The sequence below is a fragment of the Oncorhynchus mykiss genome, chromosome 17 (assembly GCF_013265735.2).
Source record: "Oncorhynchus mykiss isolate Arlee chromosome 17, USDA_OmykA_1.1, whole genome shotgun sequence".
Taxonomy (NCBI): Eukaryota; Metazoa; Chordata; class Actinopteri; order Salmoniformes; family Salmonidae; genus Oncorhynchus; species Oncorhynchus mykiss.
The window spans coordinates 32,204,675-32,218,528 of record NC_048581.1 but is presented as its reverse complement, the minus strand read 5'-3'; the positions used below and the strand labels follow the sequence as shown (position 1 = coordinate 32,218,528).

Here is a 13,854-nt window from a genome sequence, read left to right as displayed (position 1 = left end):
CTAACAGCCAACAGGTCTAGCCACAAGCCTCTATAAAATGAACAGGTTAGTGGTAAAGCTGAAACAAATAGTCTATAATGGAGATGACTCCCCTGTTTTAGGGTAACCTATATGAATCCTTCATTCCTCCCATTCTTGAAGACCGATAGATGGATAGTGAAAGGAGATATTACGCTAGGCCACCAACCAAGTCATGTCATATCGGTGATTACTTCTTTATAGCCTATATAGCCTATCATGATGTATCTAATAGTCCTATATTTAGATCAATGAATATTTAAAGAAAGGAGAATCCATCCATTAATATATTCAAACAGCGGCTCAGATTAGCTGGTTTGCGAATGCAGGAGTAGTCCTTGAGTTGCCTGTCCTCCTACAGACACTTGCGTAAAACCCCTGCTTCATTGTTCATTCCTCCCGCAGCTGTTGGATAGGCCTATAATTTAATTTCACTTGCCCATCGTAACGTGTGACTAGCCTACTTGTTTTATGTTTCATTTATTCGCACCAAGGAAAAGAATTGAAAGACAAAACAGTACAGATTTTAAAAAACGAGTAAAAAAATTGTGCAGGTGAGGTTAGAATGCCAAGAGGGCTTCCCCACAGCGGGGAGGGTGAAGGTTAACACAGTGTCTTGTGTTATATGGATGGATTTCAGAATGAACCTGGAAGAATCCATTGAAAGGTTTATGTAAACTGTCTGGGAGGTATAAGTATGTGTAGATGAAAGTGCATAATTGGTGTACATTAATGTCGTAAATAGACAAGATATTGAGTTTCTTAAACAAAGGTGCAGATGGAGTCAGTTGTTTGGAGGAGGTGAATAGTCTTGCAAATGTATTTTGTATGATGAGCAATTTGTAGGTAGGAGGCATATGTACTGGCCCAGACAATATCACAGTAAATGAGATATGGGTAAATGAAGCTATAGTATAAAGTTAGGAAGCAAGCCTGATGAACCAAACCACTAATCTTGTCACACCCTGATCTGTTTCACCTGTCCTTGTGCTTGTCTCCACCCCCCTCCAGGTGTCGCCCATCTGCCCCATTATCCCCTGTACATTTATACCTGTGTTCTCTATTTGTCTGTTGCCAGTTCGTCTTGTCATGGTAGGTCTTACCAGCATGCTTTCCAGTCTTCCTGTTTCTCAAGTTCTGTTTCCTAGTTTTTCCCGGTTCTGACCATTCTGCCTGCCCTGACCCCGAGCCTGCCTGCTGTCCTGTACCTGCTTGACTCTGACCCAATCACGAACCGCTGCCTGTCCTCGGCCTGCCCGGTGTTTATAATAAATTATCTGAGAACTGTACTATCCGCCTCCTGTGTCTGCAACTGGGTTATATCCTGAGTCGTGATAAATCTTTCGGATGATACCAACAGATTTCATCACTTTTCTACAGACAAATTGAATAAGATCTTTCCAGGATAACTTTTCATCAATTAGAACTCAGAGGAATCTAGTGGATGTGACTTTTACCTCCATCACTTCCATAACATCAGGTGAATCAAACTGAAGCAGAGAAGGGAAATGTCCTTTAATGTAATCCAATGGATTTCCATCAGTTTTCTCAATTTTCATTGACAGAGAGGAACATACATTCACAAAAAAGTTATTAAATTCACATGAAATAACATCAGGATCACTATAGGTCTTATTTCCAACAATACATTGAGAGGGAATAGTTGTAAATGCATTTTTCTTATTCAACAATTGATTGATGATTTTCCAAGTTTACTTTATACTGTTTAAGGATTCTTGGAATTTGTTAGTAAAATAACTTATTTTGGATATCCGAAGTAGGTGAGTAAATTTGTTCTTATACTTTTTGCAATTTCCAAAATTCAGGGGAACCCTTCTGCTGCTCTCTTATGTGGTTTATTAACTAAGGTAAAGCAGTGGTGAAATACAGAATTGAAAGATGTGAGAAAAATATTGTAAGCAGACCACATCGGCCTGATTATAAAACATTTCCCATAAAATATCACCAATCAACCTCTTAATAAAACACACACACAATTACTTTTGTTAAATATTCCACATTAAATGCATTCCCATCTGTTCATTTCCTGCTGACAAAGAGAAGTGGAAAATTGGAAAGTGGTCAGAAATGTCAGTATAAAGTATACCTGTATTAGCCACATTATTCAAAGAATTTGTACAAATATTATTAATAAGGGTGGCGGATGAACTGGTCTCTCTTGTGCGCTTATAGACGAGGGGATACAGATAGCTGGAGTATAAAGTATTCAAAAAATCTTTATTATTAATCAAATCCGAGGCTGATGCAAGGATATGAATGAAACTACCAATGTCAGAATCGATAGATGCAGCCAATTACCACGTTTTACCACCCCCAAAAAATTAACCAGAGGGAATTTCTATGAAAAGAGATTCAACATCAACGTTATCAGATGTAAGTGCGAGGTCCTCTCTTACAAATAATTGAACACGTTTATGAACAAAAATGGACACTCCTCCCACTCTTGATGTTCTACGGTGGTGAACAGCATTATAAGGAGACATGTCATAAAGCATGGTTGTCTCCTCAGTCAACCATGTTTCTGAACGGGCAACAATGGAAAATGCATGACTAAGAGAAGACGGATAATGAGCAAGGTGGTCAAGATTTTTAGGAAGAATGCGAATGTTCAAATGAAAGTTAGAAATTGGAAAATGAGCTTGTCTTGGAATTAGATCAACTGCTATACAGGTTGTTAAATTAACATTATATTAATCAGAAGTGATAAGACTTATTTCAGGTAAATTTCAGGAAATTTAAATCTGAATCAACACAATTATTATACTGAATTTAGCATTCGCTTCGTTGATATCTAATGGGTTAAAAACCATGTTATCAGGGTTGATATCTTGCCCAACTCGGAGAGATGCACAGTCGGAATCATCCAGAGTGGAAAGGAAACATAGAAGTGCATGCCTCACATGTCCAAAACAACCATATGTGTGTTAGTGTTATCAATAGGGCTACACTTCCTGCACTTCCATTGACACAGTCCACATAACACCACTGAAGGCTTCCTAGGGTTATGACATTTAGAGCAATGTGTGTTTTTGGTCATGAGTTTAGATAAAATGTATGAACAAATTAGCGTAAATATGTATGTGTATGTCGTAGGGTTGCCAACTGTCACGTATTCGCCCGGATGTCCCTTACATTGGGCTAAATTGGTTTGTCCCATACGGGACCTCCCTTGTCCGGTATATTCATCCAATCGCAGTATAGCGTAAACGCGCCAATTCCTGCAAAGTAATTTCTGTTGTTCGGTCGGTTTGGCAGGTCAAGGAAATATGGATAAACCTGCAAAAAAGAAAATACTGTGCAGCTACAACAAACAATTGGAAGCAACAAAGACGTGGGTTAAACCCGTCAGTGGTGACTCGATGAAAGCGTTCTGTACTTTATGCCGTCGGGAATTCTCAATTGGCCATGGAGGGGAGAATGATTTAACTCAGCATGCATCCACGGAAATGCACAAGAAGGCCATGCTAGCTAAAGGTGCGAGCAATATCGGTGCATTATTCGTAACTGTGCGGGATATTTTGGATGATATGTACCGTCCGAAGATGAGCCCGTGTATTTCTTAGTTGCCAGTGATGCCTCAAACAAGGGAAAAAGACAAATGTTTCCAGTGCGTGTGATATTTGTGTGTCTAATGGAATGGAGTGCAGTGCAAGTTGTGATGAAACTGCAAATGGCATACATCAAGCTCTGATGAACTGTCTGGAAAAGCATGAGCTGGATATTAGACACATCACAGCCTATGCAGCAGATTATGCCAATGTCAACTTTGGAAAACACCACTCCGTTTACCAGTTATTGAGCAGCGCCAACAATCCCATTCAGAAAGCTCACATAGCTCATATTGCCTGCAAGCACGCCTGCTGTCAGGGGATATTGAGACAATTGTTTTAAAGCTCTACATGCGCTTCTCAGTCAGTATATGCTTCCCGCAGAGAGGAACTGCGTGCATTTTTTTGCCTTTGTTGACATTGAGTGGCGTGAAATTCTGCGACATGTTTGCACACGATTGGCCCTCGCTTCATCCAGCTGTAGATCGTCTCCTGCAAAGCTGGCCAGCTCTTACTTCATACTTCAGGTCCCTTGGGGAGACCTGCCCTGTTGCACTGAAGAGTATCATTACATACATTGACAAGTGGTTTGATTTGTCACCAGAAAATGTCATGGTGAAACTGAAACCGATTGGCCTCTATGAGCTCTCCTTCACTGACCTGGAGCAAGTGGTGGTTGCCCTCAAAATGACAGAGACAGTCAGTATGGACCAACTCTATGAAGAGTTTTATGCTAGCCGGGAGGAAATACAGAAAGCCAGACAGGATACCACAAAATCCACCAGTGAGAAGTGGGTGGCAGTTTTCCAAAACCTAGAGAAAGCCAACTTGATCAACATGTTCAGGATTAGTCTCATTTGTTCTGTGTGCCAGGCTCAAATGCCTTTTGTAGAGAGGATTTTCTCTCTGATGTCCATTTAAATGGTCAGACTCAAGAAACCGATGCAGCACAGAGCTGATCACAAATGAATTTCAAATATCTGTGAACTGTGACTTGTCATGTAAGGACTTCTCTCTGGCTATGCAAAAAGACAAAGGACTGCTTGAATCAGTTTGAGTTTGAGTTTATTTTTTATTTTTACAGGGACAGTGCACATTAATCAACGTTTCAGTAAAAGTGCCGGTTTTAGCCAGCCGGCTAGTTTTCAACCGCAGTCCCTGGACAGGTTATTAAAAACAATTACAATATAGACAATAGCAGCATAGAACAAGCAAGACATAGCAACATAGGACAAGCAAGACATAGCATACAGACAGAGCAACATAGGACAAGCAAGACGTAGCATACAGACAGAGCAACATGGAACAAAAAGCAGCAAGACAAAATTCATAAAAGCAACAAAGTGTTTCCACACCTCACAAGCTACAGACAACAGACAACATGGAAAGCGGCAACACACAGCTAGGGACCATGTTCACAAATCTGATTGACCTTTAGCCATGTCTTTAAGCATTTTGTGAAAGTGTGATTTGTGGTGCAGTTATGTGTGTCTGATGGCAGTCTATTCCAGACATGGGAAGCTCTCACAGAGAATGCAGATTTACTAAAGGTGCTTTTCCTTAGGGGAACTATACAGTCACCTCTCATGGCAGACCTTGTGGATCTGCTGCCATATGTCTGGGTTTTCTGTTTAACAAAAATATTGAGTGGAGGGGGAGCCAGGCCATTAAGGATCTTGAATACAAGACATGCGTCGGTGTATTGCACAAGATTTCAAGAGCAGCAAAAAATATCCATGGAAAAAGTAGACTTGGTGAGTGACTCATGCCCCTCTTTTCCTCTTTTGCATTTGAAATGTTTTTTTGTTTTTTTTGCTGTGAAGGTCCAAACTGTTATTTCTTTGTTCATTTATTTTTAGGTTTATTCACAGAAGTTTACATAATAATACCGTTTTAGCAAAGTTATAGACTAAATGGAATATAAAAATGTTTGCCTTTCCAATTGAATATGAATGTACACCGTGTATATTCATTCACACAACACCATACCCACACTGCCGTGGCACCGTGCACTCGCCATGCACACGCCATCTTTTGTCCCTTATTTGGTAGTGAGAAAGTTGGCAACTCTAAGCGATGTTGCCTTATTTTCGTTCTTAAATTAGTCGTGGCAGCAGTTCGGAGAAGTCTTCATTGATTAAGAGTTTGGTTCCCTTCAGGCACTTGGCTCTTCTGAGAATCTCCTTGTCTTTGAACCTGAGCAGTTTCACCACTACACTGTAGATCTAGGCTGTCCAACTGGGAAGAAAGTGCCATTCATATGTGCGCTCTCGATGAGCTTAAGGTACAGTTTGAGTTGATCTGCCAGGAGTTTCTTGGCCTTGACTTCTGTTTCATGTCAAGTTTCAGTCTTTACATCCTCAATTCCATTGATTTAAGATGTTATTGTACTCAATTTGTTTTCCAGGTAGTCTCCTTTGGAAGAGTGCTTGTCAAGTGTTGTTTGGAATATTGTGAAATCCCCAACATGGTTTTGAATGCGGCCTGGCTTGAGACATTCTCCTCCTTTATCTTCTCCACCACTGACTGCGTAAACTTCAAACTGTGTTTCAATTCTATTACATCCTTAAACAGATCATCAACCCTTTTGTTGGTACAATCCATAAAGATTTTTATATAACTGTTTTTGTTGATCGAGTAGTTCATGGAGTTTTGAAAGTATTTGTTTTTGAAATATACTTAGGTATCAAAAGTAAATGTAATGGCACAAATGTACTTAAGTGTCAAAAGTAAAAGCAGAAGTCATTTCACATTCCTTATATTAAGCAAACCAGACGGAATGATTTTCTTGTGATTTTAATTTAAACTCCAACACTCAGGCATAATTTACTAACAAAGCATTTGTGTTTAGAGTGTCTGCCAGATCACAGGCAGTAGGGATGACCAGGGTTGTTCTCTTGATTCCTGCCCTGCTAGGCATTCAAAATGTAACAAGTACTTTTGAGTGTCAGGTAAAATGTATGGAGTAAAAAGTACATTATTTTCTTCAGGAATGTAGTGGAGTAAAAGTTGTAAAAAATATAAATAGTAAAATAAAGTACAGATACCCCCAAAAACTGCTTAAGTAGTACTTTAAAGTATTTACTTAAGTACTATTTGCACTGATTCTCTACATTTCCACACACGCACACATTCACTAACGCACGCACGCACACACACCACACACATTTAGTAATGCACTCACACACACATTTAGTAACACACACACACACACTCACACACACCACTGCTGCCTTTATTTATTATTATTTATTTACCAGTCTACCTTGTCCCTAACTAGTTACTATTTGTACAGTGACCTAGTATATTCACAGTATATTCTGTACATTTTACAATATAGAGTTTGTTTTTATAAAAAAAAAGTAAAAAATTACTTTATTCTCTACTTTTTGTAATATTTTTTTTATTACTGACATAGTATTTATATTTGTGACTGCTCTAGTTTTCCTGCTCATTTTATTATTTATTGCAATGTTGAGGAAGATCGCAAGTAAGCATTTCATTGCACTGTTTACACTGTATCCTTCGCATATGACGAATATACTTTGATTTGATTTGAAATGTGTTTTGAATTGGTTCAAGCGTGTGTAATGTAGTTGGAGAGGCTTTGATGGCTTTGGGGTCAAAGCAGTTTGTTAGTGCCCTCCAGACCTGGTTTCAAATACAGTGTATTTGAGAATTTGTTATTTAAATGACTTCTTTCTGTGTATTTTCAAATGTTCAAATACACAGCCCAAAACAAGTAGTTTTATTTTAGTATTTTAATGGTTATTTGTTTAATTTTTTATATATATATATATATATATATATATATATATATATATATATATATATATATATATATACATAAAATAGTATTCCAAATTGTATTTGAAATACTATTTTCAAATACCTGGGTTAAATGTATGGGAATTTGAGTCAGTGTATTTGTGTATTTCCAAATACATTCCAATATTCAACTAGTTGTATGTGAAAGTCATTTAGATATTTTAAATAGTATTTGAACCCAGGTCTGGTGCCCTCCAATAAAAAGTTGTTTTACCACTGTTTTTGGTTTATGTGAAAGCACTGCAGTGCTGAAGTGAATTATGCAGTTAAAGTAGAAAGTGCATCTTGTGCACTACATATTGTTAATGTTTTGTATTGTTGTTACCCAGCCCTTACAAGTAAAAGGCCTAAACATGTAACCTTTAATACATTTCCTTAGGACCTTTGTTTTGATTAGCCTTGATGTTACACAAATGTTATATTCATCTCAAAGATATTCAATTTTCTATCGTTTTGCATCGTCCTGTGCCCCAGTTGAGAGGAGTATGCACATTTTAATTTAGACCATTCCATTGGCCCTAAAGTGAAGTCTCCACTAATAAGCGGAACCGGGGGTTGCAAATCGAACTCACCCTAGCTTCGCTGCTCATGTTGAGCATGTACGCATGCGCCGGCCTATAAACTATGACTACGTCATCGTCGTAGGTAAACAAGATTTTTAACGGAAGGGATATTTAAACCGTGAGCTGTCAAGGAGGTCTGTCTACACATTTGTTGGGGTAGGTTTGGTTCTTTCATACTCTTTTATCTGAACAGATAATACAATCAGAAATACACGATTGTTTCCCCATTATTACGCGAGGCTTTGATCAACACAGTGTAACGTTACACTAGTCAATGAGAACAATTACTCGTACATTTCCTCGAACTGTTAATTAAAGGAAAGTCACTACCTAGATTTGAGCCAATGTTTTATGTAGTTAAACATGTTAGTATTCCAACCTCGTGAAAGCGACAAACACGTTTTAATTTTCGTCAGTGACGTCTGAAAACCCGTCCACAAGGACTGAGTTACCACATTTATTCAATAAACCGTTTTCCCATAACGTTATCGAGCGAATTAGGGAATGTCGACGTAATTTTTAACAACATAGGCTAAGAAGCTGCATTTGTGTTTCCATCAAAATAATAATTATTGCGAGTTTAAAAATGTCACAAGAGAAAATATAAATTAAACTCCAGATCATTTTCCATCAATGGGTTTCGATTTAACTTGTTTTGACTGCTATGATTAAGCAATAAGGGTAGACCTAAGGGCTGTTCTTTGTGGTATATGCCCAATATACCACGGCTGAGGGCTATTCCTATGAACAGCCCTTAGCCGTGGTATATTAGCCATATACCACAAACCCCTGAGGTACCTTATTGCTATTATAAACTTGTTATCAACGTAATTAGAACATTTCAAATTAAGTTTGTGTCATTCCCGTGGTACAAGTCTAATATACCATGGCTTTAAACCAATCAGCATTCAGGGCTCAAACCACCTAGTTTATAATTGTAAATCATTCCCGTTTGCGCATGTGCATGACTATTGATACATCCGACAGGAGAGTTTGAGTGATGAAAGTTGGACAAAGGATCTCGCAATCTCTGTACGAGAAACATTTGGACTAACTTTAAAAAACGAATGTTGGGCTATTTTCTGGCAATTGTTCCGTCATTTGCCAGATGTGATAACTTCAAACTGTTATAAATGGCCTAATTGTGAGATTTACTTATTTCAATAGGCATAGGCTACTGACTAAAATCTGGGTTTATAATTGCAATTCAACTTCTCCATGGTTTTCTGAGCTAGATGCAGGTAGCCTATAGGCCCTGATAGGCCAACATCTCATTCCAGGGAAAAGTTCACAATGAAACTGACACTAAATGTGGAGGATGATACATTTGCTATAAAGCTGTGACCATGATCACAATTGATAACTTCCAATTTAATTAACTAAACATGGGCATTAATAATTGCGTAATAACACATGGTTACAACAACAGAGTTATAGGCTATTTATTAAATCTGTTTGCCAGCTCCAAGTGGCACAATTTGACTCCAGTGATATTGCCATTTCAATATATTGTATTATATCAATTGGTAGGCTACAGTAGCCTGCAAAGGCATCGAAATTAATAGCCTACTTGATGGCCAACAGATGCACATTTTAATGTAATTTTCATTGTGGACTTTTTCCCCATAGAACTGAGCATGAGTAAAACCCTTCGCTTGATACTGTTATACAAAAGAAAAGACTATTAGAATGCAGTTTACTTTAAACCATCTCTAAGCAAATTTATCTAAAGAGCTCTAGTGCGCCTAAAGTCATTTTCCATTGCTTTATTGCCGTTATATCAGTTCTAGCACGTTAAAATGTTTTATAAAAAAGGGTGGATCCATTATGACCAATCTAAATAGCCTACCTGCAACTGGTAAGAAGTTGTCACGACGTGTGTGTGTTTCTCTGTCTCCAGGACATGTTGACTACACCACTTGCGTTACGTGCGTGAGCCTTGCAAAATAAAATGCATGTTATTCAATAATTTAATCTAAATTGCTCGCGTGCATCAACGAGCATATACACGCGTGGCTGATTGAAAGATGAACTGAGGTCCCCAGTCCAGTTGGTGGTGGTAATGCAACTTAAAGTTGGTTGACGGCCGCCATATAAAGTCTGAAGAGGAAAATAAGAAGACTGAAGGAGGAGAGATTACTAGAAAGTAGCTAGGTTTACCCTTTTATCTGTGGATTAATTGTCAGAGTAGAGGACCTTGTGCATTTCAGGTAAAATAACAACCCAATGTTTATATCTCAGGACAAATTAGCTAGCAACAGCAAGCTAGCTAGCTAAATTGTAATGAATGTTTCATGCGTTTCAACCTGTCCCCAAATGAATATAGTTGGTTCAGAGTTTGTTTTGATATTTCAACCTGTGTCCTGATCACGTCCGGTATGGATGGACAAAATCAACATGTGTGCGATGGCGCACGCGCGTGCCCGGTCTCGTCAGCATGTGACTCAGCTGCAGCACTCTCTCAACTAGTGCTCTCAATGCACACACCCCTCCGGCTCTCCACCACTTACTCACCCCCAGCAGCAGTAGCAGGTCACAGTGAATTATATATACTTTTTCAGAGAAATACTATGGCCGCCATGGTGCAATTTAGAAGGAGCCCAAAAATCCGCGACGAATACATTTTCGCCCGCGACATCGTTTTCAAAGTAGCCCAATTTGGTGGAAAACCTGTGAACATGGCAGCACTGCTTTGAGTTGACAGCCTGCACGTGCGCATTTCTGCGCGAGACGACCGTTAGCCCCGATTACAAATTTCTGCACATTCCCTTAGCTAGCCAACGTCGCCATGACATCGCCTACAATTGTGAACAAGATTTCTATAGAAGCAGTTTCTGCCTACAATCTTCATTCTGTACTGTCTTTGACTGAGCTATAATAAGATCGAAACCAATCAGGTGGGTTGTTCGACGAAACAAACGTCATTGATCACGTACTTCTGATAAAGCGATTGAGGCATCGGCACATTGCTTTGAAGTACACTGCTTGGCGATTTTGATGCATGCCTCGGAGCTCCGGGATCAAACGTAACATATGGGAATACAAGGTTCATATCTTGTGTAACCAAGCTTTACAATGTATTTGACACAACGAAATTAACAAAATAGCGTGCAAACGTTACACCACGCCGAGTTCAATCGAATCGGGCCTGGCTAGCTATCTCAAATATAAGTAGCTAGCTGTGCTCGTTTCACCCACCCGATGTGGTATTAGCTGGCAGCATGCATAATGCAAATGTTGGTGTTCATTTAATTTACACAAATTGTTAATGTTGCTAGATAGCTTACTTGCTACATTGCATTCTAACCAAGAATAAGAGTGGCAAGTACTTCTAGTTGTAAGCCATGAAGTCGACGTGTCCTAGCTAGATAATGTTAAATGGCTAACAAAACCATGGCTAGCAAGCCCCAGAGCTAGTCCATTGCACTGACCCAGACCCATATATGGCCCTGTACAGTGACAACCCCGAGCACTAAGCACTTAGACTTGAATTAATTGTACAGGTAGCTAGGTATAGGTATTAAGCCTTTATAATCATTGTTTTTGCACCTTGCCCTTGCTCATTATCAAACTTTTTCACAGGGCCACTGTTAAATCAAAGTGTGGGACACTGAACTATGCAGCATGTATGTCTCCAAAAGGATCTCCCATGCCTATTTTGTCTGTGAAAGAAGGCCCACTTTGACCTCTGCCACAGAGACATGCCCACACAACTTTGCCGAAATGCTGCCCACGGAAATGAGCTTGAAGATTTTTAGTGAACTGGACATTGACAGCTTATGTAGTGCATTGTTGACCTGCAAACTGTGGCACCACATCATTGAAGACAGCGACCACCTCTGGAGGAATCATTGCCTGACTGTGCGAGCTTTCTGTCAACAGGAGATTGATGGGGACAGACAGTATGGACTGTCATGGAAGGTGGGTCTGTTGGTTTTTAAACAGCTTCACCTCAGTTATGCTAGACTACTGGAATACCCGCCTATAACATCATTGTCAGATCGCAAATACCATAGACGTATCATAGACATCACACTCCCCCCTTACAAAACGTTAATACAATAAATGGCACTCATCCAAAGAGCATTATCTCAATAACAAATGCCTTTGTCATTCTTTAATTATTTCTTATTAGGTCACCCTGGTGCGGAACTACAGGAGAGGTTTTCTGAAGAGCGAATGGTTAAGGGGACGATACAGCAACATTAATTCTGCCGATGAACTACTGGACAGGAACATGTGCTCATTGGATGTCGAGACTTGGGGCGAGATTCTGGAAGCAGAGCTGGAGAGATAGATGCAAATCCCATAAAGAGCTATGAATGAACCTTTTAGATTTTCTTTTATAATTATGTCTTAAGCACTTATTGATTTGTTTTATACCTTTTATACAGTTTATGTGATTATGGTGAATAATCACAAACTTGTATATCTTTTTTTGTTATACATTAATATATGGTAGGCTATATTCCAGGAAAATAACGATACCCTTTAGTGAATTCCTAAATCAGTGATACAATTGGGCCTTCACCACACTGAATAAAGTGGGCTATTAAGATGTTAATTTGCATTTACAGTATAGCACTAAAGTGTAGCACTTTTACTACTTGGCAGTATTTATTAGCTATTTAAACTCCTTTGGTTGACAGTGTGTATATGAGTTATACTGTATACAATAATACTCATAATGCACTGTATCAGATATATGGGGCTGGAGCACTATATTTTCTATTTTAATTAATTTTGACATGACTGTTCATGTGTTCACTTCATGTACAGCCATGCATATTCATGTGTTACTCACTGTAGGCTATATCACCATGGATCACCATACATTCATTGAAAGACATCATGTCAGCATTTTGATGCACAAACACATTTGGTGTGGTGCATAATATCTTCAATAGTCTAATTCAATTATTGCAGATAGTTTAAATATGGCAATTTACTTTGTCTTTATAATTATGGTACTATCTGCCACTGTATCAAAAGCCACATCCACAAATTAAACGGCAATGAAACTTCGGGTTCTTTAACAAAGGTCCACTCTTTCAGCAGCATGGACAGGGCCAATTCAAATCAATTGACGGACTTTCTACGGTTTCTAACAAGATCCAATGTCAGCACTTCGGACAGGGATAGCTAACAATATTCAAATGAATGGATTCAGACATTGAACATTAGGATAGTTCACCCTAGAGTGTTAATTGTTGATTTATAGTTGAATACAGTGTGTGGGCCTACATCCTGCCGGTATGTCCGTGCAAGCATATAGCAACCTAAAAACAAAATATACTGAGTGTACAAAGCTTTCCATGACATAAGACTATCCAGATCTTTTGATGTCACCTGTTAAAAACACTTCAGTCAGTGTGGATGAAGTTGAGGAGACAGGTTGGATAATTATTTTTAAGCCTTGAGACAATTGAGACATGGATTGTGTATATATGCCATTTAGTAGGTACTTGGGCAAGACAAAGATTTACAGTGCTGTCAGAAATTATTCATACCCCTTGACTTGATCCACATTTTGTTGTGTTACAGCCTGAATAAAAAATGGATTCAATTTTTTTTTCTTACCCATCTACACACAATATCCCCAAATAATTATTTTTTTTATAAATGTATTAGTATTTTTTTTATATGTTTTATTTGCATACAGAAATATCTAATTTACATAAATATTCACACCCCAATAAATATTATAATCACCTTTGGCAGTGATTACAGCTGTGAGTTTTACTGGGTAAGTCATAAGAGCTTTGCACACATGGATTGTACAATATTTGCATCTAATATTTTTTATTTATTCTTCAAGCTCTGTCAAGTTGGTGGTTGATCATTTCTAGATAGCCAATTTCAAGTCTTGCCATAGA

The 13,854-nt window shown here is 38.6% G+C and overlaps 1 protein-coding gene across 3 annotated transcripts; it reads left to right on the top strand.

The window, feature by feature from the left end:
- Positions 1–8,027: 8,027 nt before the first annotated feature.
- Positions 8,028–13,282, top strand: LOC110493737 (F-box only protein 48). 3 transcript variants are annotated; one of them, XM_021568172.2, is made up of 3 exons: positions 8,028–8,134; positions 11,561–11,899; positions 12,114–13,282. In XM_021568172.2, exons 2-3 carry the CDS (start codon positions 11,603–11,605, stop codon positions 12,273–12,275), a joined length of 459 nt encoding a protein of 152 aa, XP_021423847.1. In that variant the 5' UTR covers positions 8,028–8,134; positions 11,561–11,602; the 3' UTR covers positions 12,276–13,282. The 3 variants fall into 3 exon arrangements, with proteins under 3 accessions (XP_021423847.1, XP_036805633.1, XP_036805632.1); XM_036949738.1 differs by lacking the exon at positions 8,028–8,134 and adding an exon at positions 10,413–10,510; XM_036949737.1 differs by lacking the exon at positions 8,028–8,134 and adding an exon at positions 10,529–10,875.
- The last annotated feature ends 572 nt before the right edge of the window (positions 13,283–13,854 follow it).

Excerpts from the sequence above, each read along its gene's own strand:
- LOC110493737 (XM_021568172.2), top strand. The coding sequence starts at position 11,603 with ATGTATGTCTCCAAAAGGATCTCCCATGCCTATTTTGTCTGTGAAAGA. Across the intron at positions 11,900-12,113 it reads AGTATGGACTGTCATGGAAG|GTCACCCTGGTGCGGAACTA; the intron begins GTGGGTCTGTTG and ends ATTTCTTATTAG.